The sequence below is a fragment of the Lissotriton helveticus genome, chromosome 4_1, assembly GCF_964261635.1.
Source record: "Lissotriton helveticus chromosome 4_1, aLisHel1.1, whole genome shotgun sequence".
Lineage (NCBI taxonomy): Eukaryota > Metazoa > Chordata > Amphibia > Caudata > Salamandridae > Lissotriton > Lissotriton helveticus.
In genome coordinates, this window is record NC_136063.1 from 476509365 (window position 1) to 476535615 (window position 26251).

Consider the following 26251-nt stretch of genomic DNA (forward strand, 5'->3'; position numbering starts at 1 on the left):
AGAGGCAGGATATACTTTTTTTTCTTTTCCCCACCAAAAATTAGTGAGATTGGATTATTTTTTTGCCCCACAATTGCTATTGAATCAGGCATTTATTCAGGTATATCCAAGAATCACATCAGATCATGGGCCAGTAGCTATTTCGATAACCGGTATGGCAATAGTTACCAGGCCAAGGGGGTTTTCTTTCGATCGTAAATTATTATTAGATCAGCAATTTGTTGAATATATGAAGCAATGGATTACCACCTTCTTTAATATAAATCGTGGGAGTACTAATGTAGGCTGTGTGTGGGATACTTTCAAGGCCACCTTCAGAGGTGAAGCCCTGAGTATGGGGCTGTATAATAAAAAAAAAACAGCCAGCAAAATTTCAAGAGCTGTACCAGGAGTTGATAAAGGCTGAGGAGTTGCTCATGCAACGTATCCATGCCGGCAACGATATAACTGCTTCTACAACGGCGGTGGCACAGCTTAAAGCAAGGTTGAACCTTAACTGGTCCCAAGAAACTGCAATTTTTTTTTATCAAACAACAACTGCACTATGAGTATGGGGAGGCAAGTGGCAGGTGCCTCGCCCAAAAAGTAAGATTGACAGAGGCAGCTCAACGAATAGATAATATTTTAGATTCAAATGGCCAGTCCGTCGATAGTGAAAGCGGTATCCTAGAGGTGTTTAGAGAGTTTTATGATTCACTCTATCGCAGAGATGAGTATGATGAGGATAGTGCAGGCATTCTCATTCATCAGTACTGCGCGGCAGATCTTACTTTAGATGCGGCAGAAAGGTTGGACGCTCCAATTAGGTTAGAGGAATTAGAAGCAGCGGTGAATGGATTGGCTGCGGGCAAGGCGGCAGGTCCAGACAAGCTACCTCTGGAAATTTATAAAACTTTTGTTTTCCGTATTGAAGCTAGATCTCTTAGCAACAATTAGAGCGGCTCAGAAAGGGGCTGCCCCAAAGTCTTGGGATGAAGCATGCATAGTCGTGTTTCATAAAAAAGATAAACCTGTTAATGCACCTGGCTCATACCGTCCCATTTCGCTTTTAAATGCTGATGGGAAGATTTACTCAAAAATTTTGGCTAATAGGCTAGCTTCGGTCATTACCCCATTAGTTTCCACTACGCAGCACGGTTTTATCCCGCATCGAGGAACGCCAAATCATGTCAGTCGGGTGATAACTCTTTTTGACTGTGCTTATACAATGCGGGAGGCTGTATGTTTAATGTTACTGGATGCCGAGAAGGCTTTCGACCGAGTCTCATGGCGCTCCTATGGGATGTCATGAGGCGTTGGGGTTTTGGGCCAGAGTTTATTACATCGTTACAGACATTATATTGCCAACCCGTTGCCCGTATCTGCACCATGGGACTCGAGTCGAAGGCAGTTCAAATACAAAGGGGCACTAGGCAAGGGTGCCCGTGCTCCCCACTTCTTTTTTCATTATATATTGAGCCGTTTTTAAATATGTTGGAATCCAGCACTAGAATTCAGCCAATAGGCATGCAGAACTAGCAGTTCAAGGTCTTCGCCTACGCGGATGACGTTGCCGTTGTCACAACTAGACCAACCACAGCGATGCAGGAGATTGAATATCCAGCTGCAAAGTTCGTGGCAGTCTCCGGCTATAAGCTGAATACGGCCAAAACTCAGTTGCTATGAGCCAATATGCCGACGTATTCTGACCCAAGGGTTTGCCAGGAGGTTACGTATCTGGGTGTTAAGCTCAGGGTCTCCGCAACTGCCTTGGTTAAATCAAACTGGGAGGCTCTTTTGCTGGGGGTAAGAAGACAGTTAGACCAGGCTGAATGTCTCCATCTCTCCCTTGTAGGGTGATGTAATTTATTAAAAATGATGATACTGCCTAAAGTGTTGTATTTTTTTAGATGTGTGCCCTTAGAAATTCCAAAGGCGAGTCTGACACAGCTCCAATCTATTTGTATGCGATATATGTGGTCCAGGGGCAAGGCCCGCCGGGCTATGCGTTATATGGTACTTCCGAGACTATTAGGGGGCTGGTCGGTACCGGATTTTATTTTGTACTACTATGCTTGTATGATTCAAGGCATTAATATTTTGTTAACAGGGGTTGGCCCTCTTGATATTGCGGTGTGCCCCTCTATATACCAGATGCTATTGGGAGTGAATGCTAAAAACTGCTTGTTCTTACACCTAGATGGCAGTTATTACAAGAGCACCATATTCAAGGTTTTATGGGCAGCATATAAAATGTGGAAAGCAATAAGGAGTATGTATGGCTTTGAGAAAATCTCTTGGTACACACCATTGGTATCCACAACATTTTTGCTATCTGATTTGTGGGACCGTGTGGTTTACAACTGGAGAGCAAAAGGAATAAGGATGGTTGGAGATCTGTATTCAGAAAGGGGTCTCAAATCATTTGAACAACTTAGGGAACAGTATCAGCTTCCTAGGGAGAAATTTGCTAAGTATCTACAAATCAGGCACCACTTGGTGAATAATTGTGGTACTATCCAATCTAATCCCTTGATAGAAGGAAATATGAAAGCAGCAAGGATAGGTACTCTATATGCTCTTATGCTAAGTACTAAGGTTAATGATCTGGAGGAACAACATTGTAAATGGGGGATTAAATTGGGGAGACAGGACATACAAATAGAGGTTTCTATTGATTTGGCCTGTCAATTAATTTTGTCCGCAAAACTGTCAGCCCAACATTATAAATCACTCTTTAATCTTTACTATACCACAGATAAGGTTTCTAAATGGACTGGGGATCAAATAGGGAAATGTTTTCGTTGTGGACACCCATCTGCAAATGATGTCCATATTTTCTATACGTGTCCATCTTTAGTTAGTTTATTGATGCAGGTGGAGACGTTTCCAACATAGATTCTCGGTGTCCCTACACAATTATCTGCTACTCAGATTCTCTTAGGGGTAGAGATGGGATCTGCGGCGGTAGGAATAACGAAGCATCAGGCTTTTCTAATATTTCTAGCTACAGCAGTATATAGATTGAGCATAGCTTCATTTTGGCTTCAACAGGAACCGTCTACATTTGAGGCCTGGAGGGCACGTTTTTTTTCTGTATTTAATATGGAGCACAGTTTATATGCCCTCAAAGGCCACCGTAAAAATAAGCTTGGGTGGTTAGTCTGGGGCACAGTCTCGTAATATTTGGATTGTGAAATATGAAATTCGGGCCCAGCTGGGTCCCTTGTATTCTGTACATGATGGCCACAATCCTATACCTTAATTTATGGTTTGCAACATTGGCATTTCTTCTTTTCTGTACTGGTTAATGCATACGTTCTCAATGTTGTTATCTGCTTTCTGTTTTGTTTTGTTAATTTGCAAGCTTGCAGTGTACATTGTATGTATGATATCGATCTGACCATACTGACTCATGTATTTTTCAATAACATTTTTTAAAAAACAAGCATTTACAATGCAATGGTTTCGCCTTTGGAAAAGTTAGAGCTATTGGCATTGTAAATGACAAAATTTGTATTTATGTGTTGGTTTTGAAAACAGATAAATAAATGGCATTGTCATATACATTGCCATTAGCTTAATCTCTGCAGTCACTCTGCACTCCCTAGCACTCCCTAGTCACTCTGCACTCCCTAGCACTCCCAAGTCACTCTGCACTCCCTAGTCACTCTGCACTCCCTAGCACTCCCTAGTCACTCTGCACTCCCTAGCACTCTGCACTCCCTAGCACTCCCTAACACTCTGCACTCCCTAGCACTCTGCACTCCCTAGCACTCCCTAACACTCTGCACTCCCTAACACTCTGCACTCCCTAGCACTCTGCACTCCCTAACACTCTGCACTCCCTAGCACTCTGCACTCCCTAGCACTCCCCAACACTCTGCACTCTCTAGCACTCTGCACTCCCTTGCACTCACTAGCACTCTGCACTCCCTAGCACTCTGCACTCCCTAGTCACTCTGCACTCCCTAGTCACTCTGCACTCCCTAGCACTCCCTAGCACTCTGCACTCCCTAGCGCTCCCTAGATCACGCTGCACTCCCTAACACTCTGCACTCCCTAGCACTCCCTAGCACTCTGCACTCCCTAGCACTCTGCACTCCCTAGCACTCTGCACTCCCTAGCACTCCCTAGTCACTCTGCACTCCCTAGTCACTCTGCACTCCCTAGCACTCTGCACTCCCTAGCACTCCCTAGTCACTCTGCACTCCCTAGCACTCCCTAGTCACTCTGCACTCCCTAGCACTCCCTAGTCACTCTGCACTCCCTAGCACTCCCTAGTCACTCTGCACTCCCTAGCACTCTGCACTCCCTAGCACTCTGCACACTCACTCTGCACTCACGGTCCATAGCTAGGACAGCATACCTTGTTAACGTAGTCACCGGTGCTAATTCATGGGCCGGAGAATCGGCAGCCAGGCCAATCAGCTGCTTCTAATTCTAAGATTTTCAGCGCCCACCGCCGCACTGACGTCCTAAAAGGGGCTGGATGAGAAAAAATCTCAGGAACGCCCACGAGTCACCTCGCAGAATGACGGACGCCTCTGTTTTCCAATGGCTAGCCTCCATTTATGGTGCTAGCCAATGGGAAACAGAGGCAGGACAAACATCCATACTGTAACTCAAAAGATTTCGCCCTGCGCGAAAGTCTGCTGTGCAGCTTTCGGCGAGGCGAAACCTAAAAAAAGATAAGGACTCTGGATAACTGTGGATGTCACAATTGCTCAATGATGTTGAGACGTTGAAGTAAATTTAGAGACAGATTTATAAAATTAATCAAGGCACACTTACTTGTTAAATGGCAATATACTTAGGGGTTTTGGATAGACAATCAAAAACCATCAAATGGACAAAAAAACAAATTTTTAACAGAAGCCAACTATGAAAAATAAAACAACCAAACATGCATTAAAAATAAACGTGCAATTAAAATAGATGAGGATAAAAAACTTGCCACAGACAAAATAACCGAATGAAGCTAATGACCAGATACAAAAGGTAGGCATTTTAACGGTGTTTCTATTACAATACAGGCAAATTGCAGACCTGTGCTTCAGCACAGTTAAAGCCACGTCAGGCTTCCATCTTTATGAGTGAAACACTGAGCACAAATAAAATGGGTAATATTACTATCTGCTATTTACAGTCTACAGAAGTGTTGTATTACATTCCATATAAGAAACAGGCTGTTATTCAACGCAGACAAACAATGTAGCTTACCTGCTGTGTCTCATATTCAAAGACATTAAGAGGTTTCGGTTCAGCTGTAGACTCCTGACAAATTCGAGACTCCGCATTAAGGTTATTCCTCACCTGAAAAAGTTTAATATTATAAAAATAATCTGAATACCTAATTTCAAAGATATATCTAGTAACTTAGGCTTTTTGGTTATAGCAACACTAGCCGTCGTTCATCTAATTAAATCATGCTAATACGTGGGCCATACTTTCAGATCCCAGTAACCCCATCTGCACTCAAATGATCAGCTGGAGCACCAGGATTTACCCAGAAATTTACAAAAAGTACACCCAACTCCTAACTCTATCACCTATACCATGTCTGTCGGCTAACCTACTACCAGTTTTATTACACGTTTCCTGCTTGTAGACACCCCTCCAAACCTGTTCAACGGAACTTAAATGTGTACTCTGCTCAACTACAGGCATCTTGTGGGCTGTTTTCAGCAAACTTTGTACTGTTAGTAGAGCTAACCAGGAAAGAAATGACCGTACTCCCTACAGTGGTGCACACTAGGTGTCCCTTCCACTGTGCCGCATTCACATTTTCACAATCAAATGCACGCAGTCAGGGGGCTCAAAATACAGTATTTTAGTTAGTACAACTAGGACACCATCGTATCTGATTCTACACCCTGCCTGATGCTCTTATTCAAGCATGAATATTATAGGTTCTGTAAGACTACTCTTCAACATGCAATCTTGTTTACTTGTTTTGAAAAGTGCCCATTCCCCCGCTATGGGCCGAGGGTCCAGTAGTGAACATAAGGCTTTACTTGGCCATTAACAACTTTGAATGCGTCCATTGTAAAAGACATTGGGGCATATGTACAAGACCCTAGCACCACCGTAGCGTCAATTTATTTTACGCTCCGGTGGCGGAGTGCCCTGCACCACATTTTCAAAGTGACATTAAGCCAATTTTTGTGGTTTAACGCTGCTTTGTAAATATGCCAACCTTTCACACAGGTATCTGCTTGAAAGGGGCGTGCAATGGGTGTTGATGTGGGCGTCCCACAGCAATACCCATTGCTTTTTTACGCTGCCCCCCCAGATTTACAAGGTGTACATCTGAGGCAGCGCCCAAATCTACGCCATGGAAGAGCAGGTGTTAGAATGGCGCACAAGGAGAAATATTTTGATTTCTCTTTGTTTTTGCTTTTTCTATGTTTGCTGCATTCTGAAGCACAGATAGAAAGAGCAAAATCCATTAATGATTGTTTATGTTCAGGAAGGTGTCCCTTCCTGCACATAAACAATAATTTAATAATGATGATTTGCTGCTTCTTTGTGTGCTTCAGAATGCATCACACATAGAAGTAACAAATAGCTATTACTGATTTTTTATGTGCAGGAGGGGACACCTTACATGCAAATAAACAATCATTCGGCAACTAAGGCCATAAACTATCATTCCTTGCAAACAAAGGGACCCTTGCATTATGGTGCCAAATTTGGCATAGCTCTGCGCTTCGATATATGCCCCATTGTGGGCACTGAGGAAAATTATTTTAACACCTCTGAACTGTCCTTCAATCATAGCAAATAAATCATGTGTGAAAGGCTAGGAGCACACTGACCAGAGATTGGGCTTGATTTCATTGTATTATAATTTAATTGTGCTTATAAAATTATGTGGGAAATTGGTGGTGTGCTGAGAAGTGAGTTCATGATGAAACTCATTCTACACAAATGCGGTGGATATCAGAACTTTGCACGTGGTTAATTTTTAAAAGACATATGAGGTGATTATGATGGCGGACGGACTTAAGGCCGTCTGCCATCGTAGCGGAGAGTGGGACTGTCTGCCTGTAGGGCGACGGTCCCGCACACGAGATTAAGATGCAACCTCTTCCATGGCGGTCGCTTCGTCCATCTCTAACAATGCGTCGGGTGCTGCTGGCTGCAGAACCCCCTGCAATGTTCCAAATGCACTGTTTGTATTTCCCTGCACTACGTGGCAGGTACCACACGGTGCCTGCTACCTGATGCAGGGAAATGTAGAGGGGACCAGATGTGCCGCCCAGTGCACAGCCAAACCCCCCAAGCACAAGGGGGACCCGCAACAGGCCCCCAAAGTACATCCCGACAGCCTTCTCATGAGTGTTTTGCTGCCATGGGAAGGCTGGTGGGGATGCACCCTCATAATATGGCTGACTGTGCTTGCTAGGCTCGGCCACCATTATTTTGATGGGAGTGGTCCGACAGCAGCAATCGTTACGATTGCTGCTATCAGACCCATGGTGGACCGACTTTCCGTCCACCATCCACACCACATCTGGTGGGCAGGATTTGGCCACACAATTGTGGAGCTTTCATCACCGGCAAACTGCCGGTGGTGGATTCACTGCAATCGTAATGACCCCCTAAGAGTCAAAGGACTTCTCGGGAGGCCTTCCCAGCTCGCACCACCCAGTTCCCCTGCAAGCGTTGCCAAAGACAGTACCAACATAACTAGTACCCATCTCACTTCTAACAGTGTGACAATTCAGAGTACTCTAGACCACCCAAAGCTATAAGAATGGCATTGGTGGCAGATATTATTCATTCTTGAAGTATACTGAATTAATAAATAGTGTTTGTCTGTTCATCTCCAAATTTTTAAAGACAGTGTTGTCATGTGGTGTTGAGAATTAATTGTCTGTGCCAAGCAACGGAAACCACGATCTCATACTAAGCACTGGACTATGCAATACAGAAATACAGGACTAGGACTCATGCTGAGGTTGAAGAAACTCCTACTTTCTAAAGATAAAAGCAAATGTATTACAAGTTTCTGATACAGGTGACAAAGCTGTAGAAAAAGAAGATAAATCAGAGCCGCTAAAGGAGGAAATATCGGACAGGTTTGCTAAAAAACAAAGTTTGCAAGACTGCCGCAAAAATCCCCAAGTCTGCCAGCGCTCCACATGGCCTTGTAAAGAGGAGTTATGAAAGTGTCAACATTAAAGAGGTGGAGGACATCTTCAATGAAACATTTGCAATGCAATAGGTCTCGCAGCATTAAAGTTTGAGTTATTGGCATTGTATATGACAATGGGTTGCATTAAATTTTTAGCAAAGTCTGTATTGGTGTTACTAAAGGTTCTAGCCCACAAGGCCTAGTACCTCCAAACGACAAGCAGCCATCTTTTTTTCCAAGCCACACTTGCAGCTTAATGCGCTGCCTTCAGTTTCCCAGAACATAATGGGTGGGTTATTTTGTGTGAGTGTGTGTGTGCTGTATGTCTAAATGATAGGAGAGTGTATGCGTGTGTGTGTGTGTGTGTGTGTGGACTGAGTGTGCGTTTGTGTGTAAGTGATAGGAGTGTGTGTGTGCTGTATGTATAAGTGAAAGGAGTGTGTTATATGTGTGATAGGAGAGTAAGTGTGTGTGTGTGTGAGTGTGTGGGGGTGTGTGAGTGTGAGGAGGTTTGTGTGTGTATCGGCTGACTGTAGCTATTTGTGCATGTTAGTGGGGTTGATGTGTTTGTGAACAGCGTGTCTATGATTGGTTGCTGTACGCAATGTGTGTGGTGTAAGTGTGCACAGTGTGTTTGTGGTGCATGCCTCAGTGGTGTACGTATTTCATCCTGGAGCACCCCTAGTTACACTGCAGGAGAGCCTACCTCCATGCCTGTGGGCCCAAGCCTGCAGGTCACTGCATGACACAGTAACTCTTTAACGTCGCATAAGTAGGGCTGGCGTGTGCTTTAAGAGAGATGTCATTCCTGGCATCCTGCATAATCAGGGCTGTCACCACGGGCGGCCTCGAGGACGATGTTCCTCTCTCAGTGTGGCTCAGAAATAATCAAACCGGTGCCGGGGCCTGTGAGAAAAGAATCTGTGTTCAAAGACAACATTTTTGAGAAAATGAGACATGCTGGCTCAGCAGTAGCCTGGGCTAGGAATAGAGCGCCCGTAGGACAGCAGGGCTGAGGCCTTTTGGTCGAGTGCATGGTGAGGGACAGTCACTGGACACTGCTTCCTGCCACAGTAACCACGTGAGGCCTTCACAGCATCCTAAAACGCCCAGCTCGACCAGACTGTAGAGCCTCCCTTGATGCCAAGCAAATGCCCCCACCTACCCTGTCACTAACAACAAACAGAGCAACAAACCGTGGGATGCACTTTAGACTCAGCCCGAGTGCTGAGAGGAGAAAGCGTCAAGCAATGAGGCGCAGCCCATAGTCGGTGAAAGGCATGTCGCTGTACCTCCTCCGTCCACTGGTGAAAGGTGTCTGTGATACTCCCATCGCTCTCGTGCTGCTGGAAGGCCTAGACCTGGCTGACTTCGTTCACGACCACATGATGTCTAGCCCTAGAAAGATACAAACAAGCATATACAAACAAGCTTTAACTAGCTGGTTCGCTGAGCAGCGTGTAGTCGCAGCTCCCACCGGACACATGCCTGCAGTCCCTTCATGCCGCCCAGAGAGCGGCGGGGGCTGTGCCAGGGTGCCCGGGGGCAGGCCTTAGTCTGTGCCAGTGTATCCCGATCCGACACAGGAGGCTCTGCAAATCACAAATAGCGTGTAAGCTGCCCCCGGAGGGGCTCGGCCCGCCAGGGCCCTCCTACTTGCAATGCCCCTACCCCGTAGAACACCTACAACTCCGCACACCCTGCACGCCGACACTAAGCCGTGTCATCAGAGCCAAGATCACGTCACTTGTGAAGAGCAGAATGGAGGAAGTTATTCACCCGCAGGGCCAGGCTGTTGTGTATAGAGTTGCTATGTGGATATAGGCTGTGTGCAGGGAAAGGCGCGTTCTGTTCACAGCTGCGCCACAACACACTACACCCCAAGCGCCTGCTTCCCAAGGCAGGAGGGGGGTCTATAGGGCAAAAGCAAGGCAGGCCGTTGACTGACCTCCTGTTCGAGTACCAGGCGAACTCAATGAGGGCAATGCCACTATGCGGTAATGACCCGACTGCCTTCAGGGTCAGCAGCATTTCCACACGTGTGAGTTACACATGGGAGTTTCCACGGTTTGCAGGCATCCGCAGATTTTAAACCTGAGACATTTCTGCGCACGACTAGGTCTTGCCGCGTTTTTTACAATAATGCAACACCACCTAATTCCAACTTAGCAGAACGGGCTAGATAGAAATGTAAACTCACGCGAAAAACGCATATTCACTGCATTTTTCAGTTACCTTACATACGTTCCGAGGACAGCGTATGGGTTACATTGCTCTTTATTATTTATGTCAAAAAATGCATAACTGCTTTAATGAACATGCATTGGCAAAGCCAAGGCGCTTCACCTTGCGATACTTTTGGCGGTACAGTGCAACGTCGGGACACACTTTGCAGCCTCTTTAAAACATTTTTTTTTGCTGAAACCTGCAGTTTATGCGTCAGATGATGGACTATGTGTCAAATGCGGTAAATCCATAACTATGCAACAAATGCCACGGCTGCAAAATGTAACACCTCCAATGGCCCTGCATATTAACATAATAGGCGATCACATTAGAGAGCACGCATCTTCCATATAAATAACACTTTGAGAGCCACCCATGGGTAGAAGAGATATCGACAGGGGCGTAACACAAGCCCCTACACCCCCTCCGACCCCCTCCCCCTCAATTCAGGGCAAGATTAATTAAATTATTTGAGATGTGGGAGACTCGAGTGCCCCTGTTTACATTCTGCAGGGAGCGGCCATCATTTTGCGTCACGCCCCCGGACAGTGAGAGAAGATGGTGACACGTAGAACACAGCGCGCTGTACGAGGGGCACGTGGAAGGAGTCGATGCACGGGGTGCGCAGGGTGGGAGGTGCGCCAGGGCAAGAGACACGGAGAATACAGATGCGTACATGGAGGGAGACTAGAGGAATACAGATGAACGCAGAGTGGGAGAACAGAAAGAGGATAGAATGAGCGAGGCCTGACAGTAGACAGACATTTGGAGGGGGCAGGATGACAGGGAGGGAGAAAAGACAAATGCGCCTGAATAGAGTCTCCCGCATGGTGAAGGGAGACATTCAGAGTACACCTGGGTATCCTGGGAACTGAGTGTGTGACGCGTGGGAATGTGTCAGACATGCATTATGCACAATACCGAGCTATGCAGAACACATAGAAACATGAGGTGCTAGAGCGAATACGTGGGGCCTCAGCACATGGATATACAACTGACAGGTACCCCGGGGCAGACAGTGAACCAAGGGAGACACGGGTACAATACAGATGGAAAGAAGGAAGAGGACGCAGGCACGCCAAACAGATCTTGTAAGGCAAACACCTGGAGCTCCCTGTAGCGGCCACCCCACCGGACAAATGGCCCTCTTCTCCCAGAGGCTCCTAGTTCCAGTTTACTCTGTTTCTCACCGGATGACCTCCGACTCTCGGGCCCAGCCCAGTGCCAGCTCACAAGGCGCTGCCTCGTCGGCCAGCATCCGAAAGGCACCCCTTTAATCCTTGGGGCTGATCTGGGTCGGATCAGGCTGCAGCGCAATCTGACAGTGCCAGCATGGTTAGTCCGGCAGGGCGACGTGAGCGAAACCTTCCGTGGGGCGGGACTTCCGTCTTCGGAAGTCCACGCACGCGCCCACGGAGAGAAGCAGTGCTGGAGACGCGGGGCTCCCATGCCCGAGGGAGAGCTCCGCGGAGGCTGCAGAAGTTTAGAATGGCAGTAAGTGGGGCTTAGTGGGGGGGGGGTGCGCTTGTATGTATGCGGCGGGGGGTCTCTGTATGTGTGTGTGCGTGCGTGTGTGTAGGTGTGCTCGTGTGTGTCTCTGTCTGCGCATGTGTAAGCAGGGGGAGGTGTGTCTGGGTGGTACTGGAGAGGAGACAGGAGCAGGCCAAAGTGAGCACGTTCACGTGCGCGTGGCCTGCGCCGATCGCCTTTTGCGAGAAGCGCGCGGCCAGGTGCTGTCTCCTGGGAAGCGGACCCAGCGACAATAAGTCTCTGGCGGAGACAGCGCTTACGCGCTGTTCAACGCCACGAGACCTAGAAATGAATCAGGCTTCAAGAAACGATTCTGTAACCAACACAAAGAATTCTATGGATGCTGAAGGAGGTCTTGAAACCGTAGTAAAACAAGACGTTGTACAAAAGGGTCTAAAAATCTGCTTCACTAATTATGAAGGAGGAGCAAAGAGGTTTTTGGCATGCTGGGGTAAAAATATCTTCTTTTCTCTCGTCATCAGCAAACAAAGAATGATGAAGCCGGATCAGTTAGATCAGTTTGCCTATTTTTGCCACACTGACCCACTCCCCCAATATTACAGCTGGTGTAAATCCGCTTAGGGATGTGGCGGTTATGATTTTTAAAATATGTTAGTGTCGCTCTCCAAGGAAAACTATCAAAGAAGGCAAAAGACAATCGAAACGTAAAATTCAGTGACTGATTTATTTGGAAAAATGTGAAAAAATCACCATCCGGCACACTTTGACCTCTCCTTTTTTTGTCAAGTTTATCGCTGGATCCCTTATGCATTATTTGATTTGGATTATTCGCCTGTGGAAATCTACTCCTGTTTTTCTATTTCCTCTTCACTAGAGCACATTTTCTTACACCCTTTCTCCTTTTCTTGATGATGACCGTCATGGTCGCTTAAAACTGTGTATCATGCATTTGATCTTTTGATTTTGGAAGTTTTGTCTTGTATTTTACTATGACTAAATAAATAGAACATAAACTTGTTACTTTGTAGTGGCCTGTAGCCTTTGAATGTCTTTATACTCATTGAATGGTATAAAGTGATATGCTAAAATAATAATTGTCTAGGACCACTGTTTCCTTTACCGATTGACACCCAGATCCTTTGACACACACTGGGTCACCCCATTGGTTATAATGGTATTTCTGAGCAGGAATTCCTGCGAGGGTTGTTTCATGTGTGTTTTTCTGTTATATATCCTTGTGTAAAAAAGTTTTGTAGAGTTTTTTGTACAATAGTTTTTTGACCCACTAGCCAGGATATACAATTTATTGTTACCAACACTGTTACAGTATATAGTATTATACTGGATATATCTGAAAAGGAGACACTATCCTAAAGTACGTTGACAAACTCCTGCAGACTCAGGGTGGGGGGAGTTTCCTGGGCTCCACCTCAACAAGTATCAACCTCTCACTCAACTCAACAAGAAAGTTAACAAACTAGAGAGGCTCGAAAAAAAATAATAAGAACTAGATTGCATGGACATGCTCTAACTAAATATCTGCAAGCTAATGTGATACCGGTGGGCTGGCAGGTACGTAACAAGCCTGCCATTTTTGTGGACAACCCTAAATGTAAGGGTAATTTCAGTTTCATCTCCAACAATTGCTCCAGGCACTGGATGGTGCTTAGAGTAGAAACAGCATTGGAGGAGGTGGAGCGACTGATGAAAGAAATATCTGACCTTAAGAAGGAGATAATTGATGATAAAGCTTTAACCAATGCCAAAGAAGCTTTAGAATGTCTTGAAAGGACTTTGACACCTACGCCCAATCCAACAAACTTGATAAACTTGCCAAGGATATCAAGTTTTATGATAAAAAAGTCACTTACCCCTACCTAGCAGAAGATTACTATAAACAGGAGACTCAAGGAAGATACTCCACCAGACGTCGTGGAGGTTATAGGAGGTACGCCACCTTCTGACTCCTCTGTCGCTAGTGGATCTGACTGCAAATCAGAGACTGGGCACAAGTTCTACAGCTCCCCAGTACCCCGACTACTAAAACAACAACACTTTTTTAGAAGAGGGACAATGGGAGACTCACAGAGGGAGGGGTCGTCCCTGGGACGGCCCAGGGGACAGGTCAAGTCCATGTGGAACCAAGGCAGGGGCAGGCCAAAGAAACAGGTCCATTTCAGCCAGGAAACCCATGGGGACATTCAGACCAGATGTCAGCATTACATGTGGTGAGAAATCAGTTAGGAAGACATAACGTCCCCTTATCAACCTGTCTGAATATGTCCTTAAACCAGAAGAACAAATGATTCTGGAAAAAGGCTTACCTTTCGTGCATATCAACACACCCAACACCTTCAATCTGAAGATTGAGCTTCATCAATTCTTTAGAAAAGTTCGTCTTAAACACTACTTCAATAAGATACCCTATAAGCCCACCTTTTCCAACACTGGTCTACGCCCCCCTTCCTCTTTTACCCCATCAGCCCAGCTTATGTCACACAGGGCTCTGGCTTATGAACAGGTGGTTATGAGGGATATCAATAGACTCCTGAGTGAGAGACAGTATGTCAAGTAGAACATCACCAAATTGGAACGACAGGCCTTGGAATCACTGAAAAATAACAGCAGACAGGGGGCGGAGGGGGGGGGGGCGATTGTGATCAGGACCGTGAGAATTACAAGACAGAGATACTTACATAACTGGGGGTGGAAGGCAACTACTGTAGGCTCAGATCAGATCCCACGAAAGACATCGCCAATACCATAAGGAGAGTTACTGAGAGTGGTATGAGCCAAGGATTCCTTACCAAACATTAATATGCATACCATAATAATGAACAACCAGGGATGCCCACCATATACACCCTTCTTAAGGTACACAAACGACTAACCAATCCACCGGGAAGACCCATCATCTCTGGGTGTGGGTCTGTTTTGGAACCCCTCTGAAAATATATCAATGTCTTTTTAAAGCCCATCTCTGAGAACAAAACAGCATACCTGAGTGACACGATGCAGGCAATACAACTGGTGGATGAACACGCTTTCAACCACAGAGAAAACCTTTTAGTCACAATGGACATATTATCGCTTTATACAAACATCCCACAACTAGCAGCACTGGACACCATCAGAATAGCGCTAGACAAACGACCTAGACCTTGGCAGGTCCCGACTGAATTTCTGATTCAGTTACTGGAGATCGCCATGACCAATAATTTTTCCTATTTTGAGGGACAACACTATGTGCAAACTAAGTGTGTGGCGATGGGGGCAAGCTTCGTCCCGGATTTGGCCATTATCTTTATGGACACATATGAACACACTTATGTCCTCAGTCAAACAAACCCCTACAGAGACCACATCTCTCTGTGGCATCGTTATATAGACGACGTTTTAATGATATGGAAGGGAAATTAACATGAGCTTTTGGAGTTTCACACATGGTTGAACTCTCAATCCCAGGACATTCAATTCTCTTTGGAATCTAGTGACAGGTTGATTAACTTTCTTGACATTTCCATCACGGCTGAGGATGGTAAACTACCGACTACCCTCTATAGAAAACCTAGTGAAAGGAACACACTCCTTCGCTACACCAGCCATCATCCACGCAACCTTAGGGACAATTTACCTTTTGGTCAGTTCCTAAGGTTGCGGAGGAATTGCAGAAAGAAAGAGGATTTCTTTGAGGAATCGGCTGACCTCATGGAACACCTCAGGGATAGGAGATATCCCAAAAATCTACTGAAAAAAGCACAAAAACGTGCTTGATTCTGCCACCGGGAGTTCCTGTTGGAACCCAAACCCAGCAAACAATCTAAACAAGAAAGAATAGTATGTGCCACCACGTTCTGTACCAAAAGCAGTCAGGTCAAGAAGATTGTCAATCAACATTGGCACAGCGTATAGGATGAAATTGGCATCCCTGAACCACCCATGCATGCGTTCCAAAAAGGCAGAAATGTGAGGGACTATGCGGTGAAGTCCTTGTTACCTTTGAAACCCAGAGACAATCAATTGACCCTGTGGAACATCCCTCCTTTCTAGGGACACTACAAATGTGGGTCGTGCAAGGCATGCCCCCTAACTAAGGAACTTAAACAATGTACATACAACAACTATGTACACACTATGAGACAGCACATCAACCTCAACTCGGTTGGAGTTATCTATGCCATAGTATGCCCGTGCGATTTCTTGTACATAGGACAAACGGTGCAGCACTGTAGCAGGATATCTTGTAACACTCAGGGCGCCCCATTGGTAGATCACTTTACCACCTTTGCGCACTTGGCAGACAGTTTGAGATGGTGGGTGGTGGAGAAGGTTCAGACCAACCCACGAGGGGGGAATTTTACCAACATTTTGAACACCCGCGAGTGTAAATGGATTCACATTTTTGATACTGTGCGCAAAGGCCTCAACGAGTATGAGAGAATTTCCAGACAGATATCAACTCTCAACAATGGATAGTCTCTTTTGTATATAGAGTGCCAGTTACCTGTTTTGAATTTTGTTCTTGACGAAATGTGTTATGTGCCGTTTACACGACTCCGCTTTGCCATTACTTTTTGGGCCTGTACATGTCACATGACATAACCCTTCCTAAAGTGAATGATGTATTATTGGATCACACAAGGCACCATGGCTCCGTTTAGTTTTCAGTTTTCAGTACAGCATACACTTAATGTGAACTATTAATATTTGTAATCACACTGTCTTGAATTGTTTGTTATTAATATATGTGTTTTAAGTGTCCTTATTTATTTTCATTGTGGCTGTATTGATTGAGGTTGCGCCAATTTTACTGCGTTCTCACACTGTCATAATGTCAATGTTCATTCATTGTTTGTTGTATTGATTAAGTGTGCACCTTTCTGGAACTAATAAGGCTTTCGTGCATTGTCAATTACATGGAATGTAACTTATACTGCCTCCCGGGTGTCTCTCTAACTCTGGGAAGCGTCTTCTAGATAGGCCCGCAACCCTTTACAGTCTGTCTACACTGTAATCATATGCAACGTGTCACGTCGCTCAGAGCGCTCCCGTCACTCTGACGTGCACGCCGGTATTATTAAAACCGGGCCGGGCCCTCACTCACTCTCACGATTCATAGAGAGGCCGATGGACGCGACGCGCTGGGCGCACAGGAGAAATCATTTTCAAGGTATTTACCTAGGAACCCGCGGCTCAACTAAATACTGTTAATCTTTCTGCCTGACAACGGTTCTGACGCGTTGTTATAATTAATCCTTCGCCCCGCAGATCCATACCCTTTTGAAATACGCTCAGACGCCTAACAAAGCCTTTCTACAAGGTGGGTGAGTCTAGTACCGCTTTACCTATGTCTAATCTAGTCGTAAAACAACAAACCCAGCCCCCCCCCCCACCCTTGTCTTAAACACTATATGTTTATTTGTTTATTTTAGTGTTGGACTATATGGATAATTGCTGAAATTGGAAATCCCTTATGAAACCATGAAGTATTCTCGTGGTTGCTCACCGCACTGAGCGTTTTGGTGAGCGTTTTAATGCTTAGTCACATTCTTCACTCAATTAGGTTTTTTAACCTTACTTAATTAGGCATTTTAAACTTCACTTGGCCACCAGTCTGAATTTTCACGGTTATTTTCAGATACCCCCTGTCCCCGTCCTGATGAAGACCCACAGCAGAGGATCTTACTAACCCTTATGCGTTCGGGTCGAAACGTCGACAACCCCATAATAGCCCTACACCCTACCTCGATCCCCCATACTGCAATCACAGATGTGGACAAACTGACACAAAACCAAAAATTACTGCTGAAAAAGTATTGTATTTAATATAGAGGGGTAGGCCGGAAATTCTTAAGGGAGACCTCTCCTTTTTTGGTCAAGTTTATCGCTGGATCCCTTATGCATTATTTAATTTGAATTATTTGTCTGTGGAAATCTACTCCTGTTTTTCTATTTCCTCTTTACTAGAGCACATTTTCTTACACCCTTTCTCCTTTTCTTGATGATAACCGTCACTGTCGCTTAAAACTGTGTATTATGCATTTGAACTTTGGATTTTGGAAGTTTTGTCTTGTATTTTACTATGACTAAATAAATAGAACATAAACTTGTTACTTTGTAGTGGCCTATAGCCTTTGTGCCTTCGAATGCCTTTATACTCATTGAATGATATAAAGTGACATGCTTAAATAATAATTGTCTAGGACCACTGTTTCCTTTACCGATCGACACCCTGGTCCTTTGACACACACTGGGTCACCCCATTGATAAAAATGACACTTTGAGCAGCAGCAAGCTTTGCCTTGCAATGGGGTATGCTTACAGCCAACATATAAATAGGGCCCTAACTCCCTTAATGTTCATAACAATGAAAGCATGGATTTTTAAAAATTAAGTGCTGAAACACTCTGGCCAAGGCACTTGCCCCTGATTGCTGGAAACTCATTCAACTAGGGCCAAGGAAGTTACGACTACGTTGGCATGAAGAATGCCTGTCCTTGATTTCTGCTGGCTATGAAGGGGACGCAGTGTAAATGTTCAGGAAGCACTACTACCTTGATAGCCAGGCATGGTGATAACAAAACTTTATTGCTCGGTTCTGCAAGATTTTTAGATTAGAGTACACTCCTTAGACCCTCCTACTTTAGGAGGTACTGGTGTGGATTCAATTCTAAGATTAGGAATCAGTAGTTAAAAGTAACCATTAGAAGAGCAAGTTACTTACCTTTAGGATTGCTTTTTCTGGTTTATACTTCAGAGTTCTGTGAAGTGGCCTCTCTAACATCTTCTCAAGTTAGAGATCAGCAATCTATCATTAATAATTGTTTCACTCTTCTCTTCGGAGGGCACGAAAATGTAAAAGATAAGAAACTGACATTTGCTTACATGGGTGGGATTTCCATGCAGCTCTGCTCTGTGAATTTTGGAGCAGGATAGAGTGCACTGCTGAAAGTCTCTTCAGAAGCAGGTTGGTGCCTGGAGGATATTCAAAGTTGGGGAATCTGTAGTTAGAAATATCTATCAGAAACATCAACGTTCGTTTTTTCATGCATGCCCCAGGCTCACAACAGTGGTGGAAAGGAATTAAACGCCACAATGTGTAGCGCAGACAAAATGAAGGGAATCCTCTGTGTAGGGACCTGGTGAGACTTTCGCTTATTGATGGAAAATCCTAAAAATGTCAGATACTTTAGGCCGTTGTCCTGATGTGATTTACTACTGACTGCTGCAAGCTCACCTTTAGTAGTCAGTCATCAATATAAAGAAACATATGGATCCCCAAATTCCAAGGTGGGCATCCACAACTACTATCACATTCTTGAAAGGCCGGTAGGACAGGGTAAGCTGGAGCAGAGCATGGCAAATTGAAAGTGTTTCAACCCCGCCATAAACTGCGAATAACGCCTGTGGGATTACAGGCAGCTATATGAAAATAAGGATCCTACAAGTCCAGAGGCCCTATCCAGTTTACTGGGACCAGAGAAGAAAAAATCTGAGACAGGTTGAGTATGTTGTATTTGTCTTTCCACAGAAAAACATTCAGTGGGTTAAGTTCCAGTATAGGCCTGAGGCCTCCGTCCTTCTTCGAATCAAGGAATTCGTGCAAATATCACCCTTTTCCTCTCTTTCTGAAGTCGCTACACACTCCATGGCACCACTGGCCAGAAGAAGATTGAAATGTGCAGCAATTTTCAGGATTTTCCCCTGAGAGCTGCAGACTCACTCTGATAGGGGGGAGTTATGAAAGGCAGGATGTAGCCCCTTTGAATGATTTGCAAGACCCACCTGTCTGATGTGATGGATTTCCAGCAGAAAAGGAAATGTTGAATCCTGAGTCCAAACAGCGGAGTATGTACATGTGAGAACAGGTTAAAGCAACATGGCAGCCACTGCCTCAGGGGAAGAAGAGTTAGAGGAGAGTTGCCTATGCTGGTGTGACCGTGTTTGCAGCTGCCATGACCTCTGCCTTGAAAGGACTGGGGTTGCAGCAGCTGCACAGGTTGGGATGGTGGCGAGTTCTGTAAACCAGCCCAAGCATGACCTAGACCAGGTGGCCATGAGGTTATCCGTCAGGGCCTCACTAAATGTGGCTCAGAAGAGGTACGACCTGGTTGATGGATCTCAGTTAACAAATATTCCTTCATTTCACGAGTAGGCAACTGTAAATCCAACATTTCTGTTGCCCTTCATACAACTACAGTGAAAAAGGCACTATCTACCAGTGGTAGCCCACTCACACTTTATATATCAGAACGGTATTCGAAAAAGACCTATACTCTACAACAGTGCTGTTGCCAGGCTAGATGTCAAGGTTTAGGGAGTGACTGTATACTCACTGGTTGTGCTACTTGCAACCATGTAGTGTGACATAGGCCTGGAGTGGGCCAATGCCAGCTCGGGGTGGAAGACAAGTTTTGTACTCTAGTATGGGGCTGGTGGAGTCCGTTTTGTCACCGGCACAGAAAGGAATGGTAAGAATCCGGAAACCAGGATGGAAGTGCAGGCCCGCTTTGGGACAGATCCATGACTAGGTCAATTGCTGCAGAAGGATGTCCTATCGGGAGAAATCCAACTGAGTCATCTGTGGCTATGGGGGCCAGGAGATGCACCAGAGGGAGACAGAAGTGACTGAAAGAGCTGCAACATGGCCTTCTTAAAGGATGCTACTTGCTTAATTTCAAAGGCGGCCAAGAGAATTTGAGGCAGCCTGGGAGTAATTGCAAAACTGGATTGAGTCAGAAGTTACTTGTAGGTATGATCTTTCAATTAATGACTTGGCACCTTCTTGAATGGCAGGATGGGAGGCCTCCTTACCTTTCTTGCACTGATGGAATGTTTTCGACATAAAGGAAGACTTGAAGCAGGAAGCGGACATCATATGGGAACAGCTTCTATAACAAGATCACAAGCACCATCAGCAATTTAGAGAGGAAGTGGGACTTACATCTCAACAGTGAACTCTTCTTATATTTGGAGACAGAGACCTGCTTTCCGCTCCTGGATTACTTTGTGTGCATGACGACCCATTTATCACATAACTTTGAGTCATGAATGGAGCCAAGCATCAAAGACTCATGCCATGCAGGTCTGTGATCTTCAACTGCTTCTTACAGTCATGACCTGGATTCAATATTGCCATTTTCAGGGGAGACATTGTGTCTTGCACATTTTGCACACTTTGTCAGCACCTTTTTACCTGCATCAATTAAGATCTTCTATCTTGACAACCCTTAGGGCTTCTTAATGAAACTGGAGATAGAAATCCAAAACAAATTTGCATGATCACCAGCTACGCAGAAGATGGAGGAATGTACTGCTCATAATAAAGAATTTCAAATGAATATGTTTGGAGAGGTTTCAAGATGCTTTGAGCCATATATGAATGTCTTACTCACACAATGCAACGCTTCCTTTGATTATATTTTGCCTAGTTCTGTTTTTTGGCTAAATGTATGATTTCTCCTGGTGCCTTAACTGTGGTGTGCTTTTTGGTCTGCCGCATCAACTGTCAATTGAATAATTGCATTAACTTGTACTTCAGTTTTCTTATTAACTGTTACAACAAACAAACACACTTGCACTTTCTTTAAAAAAAAAAAAAGATTAAACCTTGTTCTTAACCCCCTTGACATGCTGGCGGCGAGCAAATGGCACTTGGCATCACAGATATCACAAATAAATAAAAAATAAAAATAATATAAATTAATATACATGCTACAAGATTTAACCAGGTACCCTTCATGGCTTTGTATTGGTGGTAGTTTAACTTGTGTAGTTTTAATTTGTAAATGTGTTGGTTCTATCTCCTACCAATTGTGATGTATATTTCTGTTTTTCCTCTAATCTCTTCCTGAATGCTGCTGGCGCTCTACCATCCTGTGATCCTATGAGTGTATAAGTTAAATACAATAAATACATGTTTAAATGGTGTTGTTATGGTAATATTTTCAAAGAGCAATAAAGCATTCATAAAAAATGTCTGGACAGTGGATTTGCCTTTTCACCCTAGACCTTGAAGCTTCTTTCTTGCTAATGTAAACAACTAGTGCTGAAATACTGTCGCTGGTTTTGGTACCACACAACGCTGCTCCAATTTTGGAAAGAGCTGAAGATGTCCCTCTTTAAAGAGCACTACGTAACAATCTAGTAACACTACACTCCTGCTTTAAGAAAATATGTCCTCTGCAATCACCCACTGAATATACTTTTTGGCTCTAGCTTTCACTATGTATAGGGCCCTACTGCCCTTTAGCTAGGTTCTCTCTATACAAACAATGCGAACATACACATACAACATATGTACAATGCCAATGAAGTGAAAGTAAACTTACTCTGGATCTTTTCATCTGCAGAATAGCTTCCAATATAGATATTTCATCCGACTCTTCTGTTATAGGTTCTAGTTCTATCAAACATTCTGAAATAAATCAAAGAAATGTAGACAGAAGCGATAGCAAAACTCGTAAATGAAAATTTCACAGTATTCATTTGCAAAAATAGCAGATTACCAAACCTCCCAACAGTTAGAAAGAATGACAATTCTAGGTATTTAACACCCTCTGGGTCACTGAGCAACATGGCTGTCACTATGAAGAAATGATTTGTGATATGGTTCATTTAAAGGCTGTATGCTGTACTATACTGACATAATGCTAATAATGTAAGTCAGTCCTGGAAGCGAAAACCTATATCTTCTTTCGGGCAATGAAACATTACCCAGGATACGTACGAGTAAACTTCATTACTCCAACTCTTCTCTTTAATATCAGATTAACTATGAAGTGTACAGTTCAAGACCTTTTCTCCTTTTGTTTCTACTACTTTTTCTTCAACTCTCCTTAAGCCCTCCCTTTACTCAATAAAAGAAAGAAATCCTTATGTTGTACTGAGGTACTGCTGATAGGGTCTTTTCACAAGTATAAGTATACATTTGCTCATGTGCATATTTACACCTACATATAGGAGCACTTCTATACTTTTTTTGTTTTTGACCATTTCTGACTGTAGATTTACACTTAGCTGAAAACTTACATGTCTCCACCTCCTCTGGGGTAGAACCTCTTGCAATAGGATTTAGAAGTGTAAAGTTACTTTTAGAAACTTTCAACATGTAGGTGGAGATCACCACTGTTACGGTGGAGCTATCACTAAGGGAAACTATAAGAAACATTATTAAAGTTTAGTATTTACATTTTGTTAAATACTTTAATGTAAAATATAAATAAATGTAAAACATTTATGTTTAACCTAGAACTAATAAAATAAAATGGTACAGCACAAAAACTCATAGTAAATGAGTACTAAATAATTTAAATATATTAATTTAGAAATTATTTTTAAACAATAATGAAAACAACTCCCATCCTCACGAATATATTTTATTTATATTCAATATACAATAAATAGTAACTATTTCAATGTAATTATTTTAAACACACACACATATATATACACACATACATTTAATTAATGTAATTATTGTAACATTATTTACTGTGCAGTCTTATTTTAATTCCCTGTTCACATTGTTTTATATGGAAGTGTTTTGCAATACCTTAGAGTGGCCATATGTGGCCCACGACTTAATCAAAGGCAGTTACACTGGTTTTGACACATATAGGGCTGTAGTAAGTTTAAAAGTGTAGAGAGTGAATTGCAATGGTCTCATTATTTTGAGGTTGGTGTTTGTATTACCATATCCTTCTCCAAGTCATTTTCCCCTCCCATTTAGTAGTAAGTATTCCCCACTTCTTAGCCACTCCCCATTGTCCCTTACAAATTCACTACAAATCCATGTATCTAGGTATACAGTGATTGATACCACCCTGGCAAAGATTTCCACAGAGAAAAGATAGGAGAAACGGAGAGGGAGGTCTCCCCCATAGCTGTGTGAAGTGCATTTTCTAACACCTAACAAGTACTACTGTAGTACTTACTTCATGTACTACAATTGCAGTTGTGAACAGGCCCCCAAGTCTTTCGGTCTTCAAGTGCTGACTAACCACACCAGAGGTGAAAGAATGGAATGAGAGAGAAGAATGATGATCACTGCTAAGCAATATGAATTTGACCTTTTGTTTCTCCTGCTATATTCATTACTTCTAAGACCCCACTCGTCTTTAGTCAAGGCAACCTAGAATATACAAACCTAGAGATGTTGTTTGTGAGAAAACCCTTCTTTTTCCATGATCATCCACATTTTTTTTTAGAGTTTTTCAGGGTTGAGCCTAGAAGAGCATGCACTAGCGCATGCGTCTCATTTGTTTGGCACTCTTGTATACAGAAAAGTGCTTCGAGCCCACCCGTTGCTTACAATTTTTTGGCTTGCATGGCGCTCTTCTTTACAGCCTTGATATTCGTCAACATAAATCCCTCCTCTCTGTGGAGCGGGGGACCAAGCACTGGTTGATTCAACCTAATCAGTGCCAGTCTGCTGCTCCCGATGTGATTGAGGTACTAATTTTTTTTTTTTTACTTTTAGTGGTCTGCAAACAGAAGGTGTGTGACTGGCAAAAACATGCACAGTAGGAGAAAAAAACTGCAAGGATTTAGTTTCTATAGTTAACTTTCTTTTATTTTGTCAAGTCTTCTTTTCTCACTGAGCAATCATGTTTCCTGTTTTTGATCGTGGCCGCTATTCTCAAAAGATGAGAATTAGGTTATAACAAAGCGACATTGTTTCTTTCTTAGGTGTAATTTCTGTAATGATGCTTTAACACATAATGGTGCAGTACACTCCAATCCACCCAACTCGTATCCACACCACTCCAATCCATGCCAATCCACCCCTCCTCACCCCTCACCAATCCACCCCACTCAATCCAATCCACTGTAGATCAATCCAATCCACCCCACCCCAAACCATTCAACCCAATCCAATTCACTTGAATCCCCCCACTCCGAGCTTTGCCGTTACGCCCGAATTGCAGCGGCAGACGAATAACCTGAAGCCCTTAACATGGAGGCTGCCTTGATACTCTGATACTCTGACTACTCATTCTCATAAGACGATCTTGGATCTGCTATCCAGGAACTAATATAATTCGGTTATACATATTATAAAAGCCCTGACGAAGTTCGGAAATCGAACGAAACGCGTTGGCTGATGTTCACTAACCATGTTCAATGAAATTTAAATAAAGTCTCTTTCAAAGAAGATACAGATTGGGCTTCCTTATTGGACATCACATTACTTGGGAAGTGCACCGCTCCATTGTTTAGTTCACAATCCTCTCAAATCACCCCACTCCAATCGGTCCCACTCCAGTCCAAAACAATCTGCCCCACTCCAGTGCAAAATAATCTACCCCACTCTAATACAAAACAATCTGGCCCACTGCAATCCAAAACCATGTGCCCCACTGCAATCCAAAACCAGCTGCCCCAACCCAATCCAAAACCAGCTGCCCCACTCCAATCCAAAACCAGCTGCCCCACTCCAATCCAAAACCAGCTGCCCCACTCCAATCCAAAACCAGCTGCCCCACTCCAATCCAAAACCAGCTGCCCCACTCCAATCCAAAACCAGCTGCCCCACTCCAATCCAAAACCAGCTGCCCCACTCCAATCCAAAACCAGCTGCCCCACTCCAATCCAAAACCAGCTGCCCCTCTCCAATCCAAAACCAGCTGCCCCACTCCAATCCAAAACCAGCTGCCCCACTCCAATCCAAAACCAGCTGCCCCACTCCAATCCAAAACCAGCTGCCCCACTCCAATCCAAAACCAGCTGCCCCACTCCAATCCAAAACCAGCTGCCCCACTCCAATCCAAAACCAGCTGCCCCACTCCAATCCAAAACCATCTGCCCCACTCCAATCCAAAAACCAGCTGCCCCACTCCAATCCAAAAACCATCTGCCCCACTCCAATCCAAAAACCATCTGCCCCACTCCAATCCAAAAACCATCTGCCCCACTCCAATCCAAAACCATCTGCCCCACTCCAATCCAAAACCATCTGCCCCACTCCAATCCAAAACCATCTGCCCCACTCCAATCCAAAACCATATGCCCCACTCCAATCCAAAACCATATGCCCCACTCCAATCCAAAATCATATGCCCCACTCCAATCCAAAACCATATGCCCCACTCCAATCCAAAACCATATGCCCCACTCCAATCCAAAACAATATGCCCCACTCCAATCCAAAACAATATGCCCCACTCCAATCTAAAACAATATGCCCCACTCCATTCTGCCCCACTCCAACCCAAAACAGTCTGCCAAACTCCAATCTGCCCAACTCCAATCCAAAACCATCTGCCTCGCATCTACCCCACTCTGTCACAAGATCAGTGTGGAAGCAGAATGTTGACTATACCCCAATGCTCACTCCCAAACCCAACCGCCATCCAGTATCTTCTCGGACTAATGGTTAGGCTCAGGGAGAAAGGGGATGGGGATTGAAAG

General features: G+C 44.2%; 1 protein-coding gene across 4 annotated transcripts in view; it reads right to left on the reverse strand.

Annotated features, from left to right (window-relative positions):
• RIPK2 (receptor interacting serine/threonine kinase 2) overlaps positions 1 to 26251 on the reverse strand; it is a 419608-nt gene that overhangs the window by 138474 nt on the left and 254883 nt on the right. For all 4 annotated transcript variants that reach the window (XM_078687067.1, XM_078687064.1, XM_078687066.1 and 1 more), the window contains exons 7-8: positions 22171 to 22256; positions 5203 to 5295 (exon numbers count right to left, since the gene is read on the reverse strand). In XM_078687067.1, the coding sequence (XP_078543193.1) occupies positions 5203 to 5295; positions 22171 to 22256 (179 nt within the window). The remainder of the gene's footprint in view (positions 1 to 5202; positions 5296 to 22170; positions 22257 to 26251) is intronic.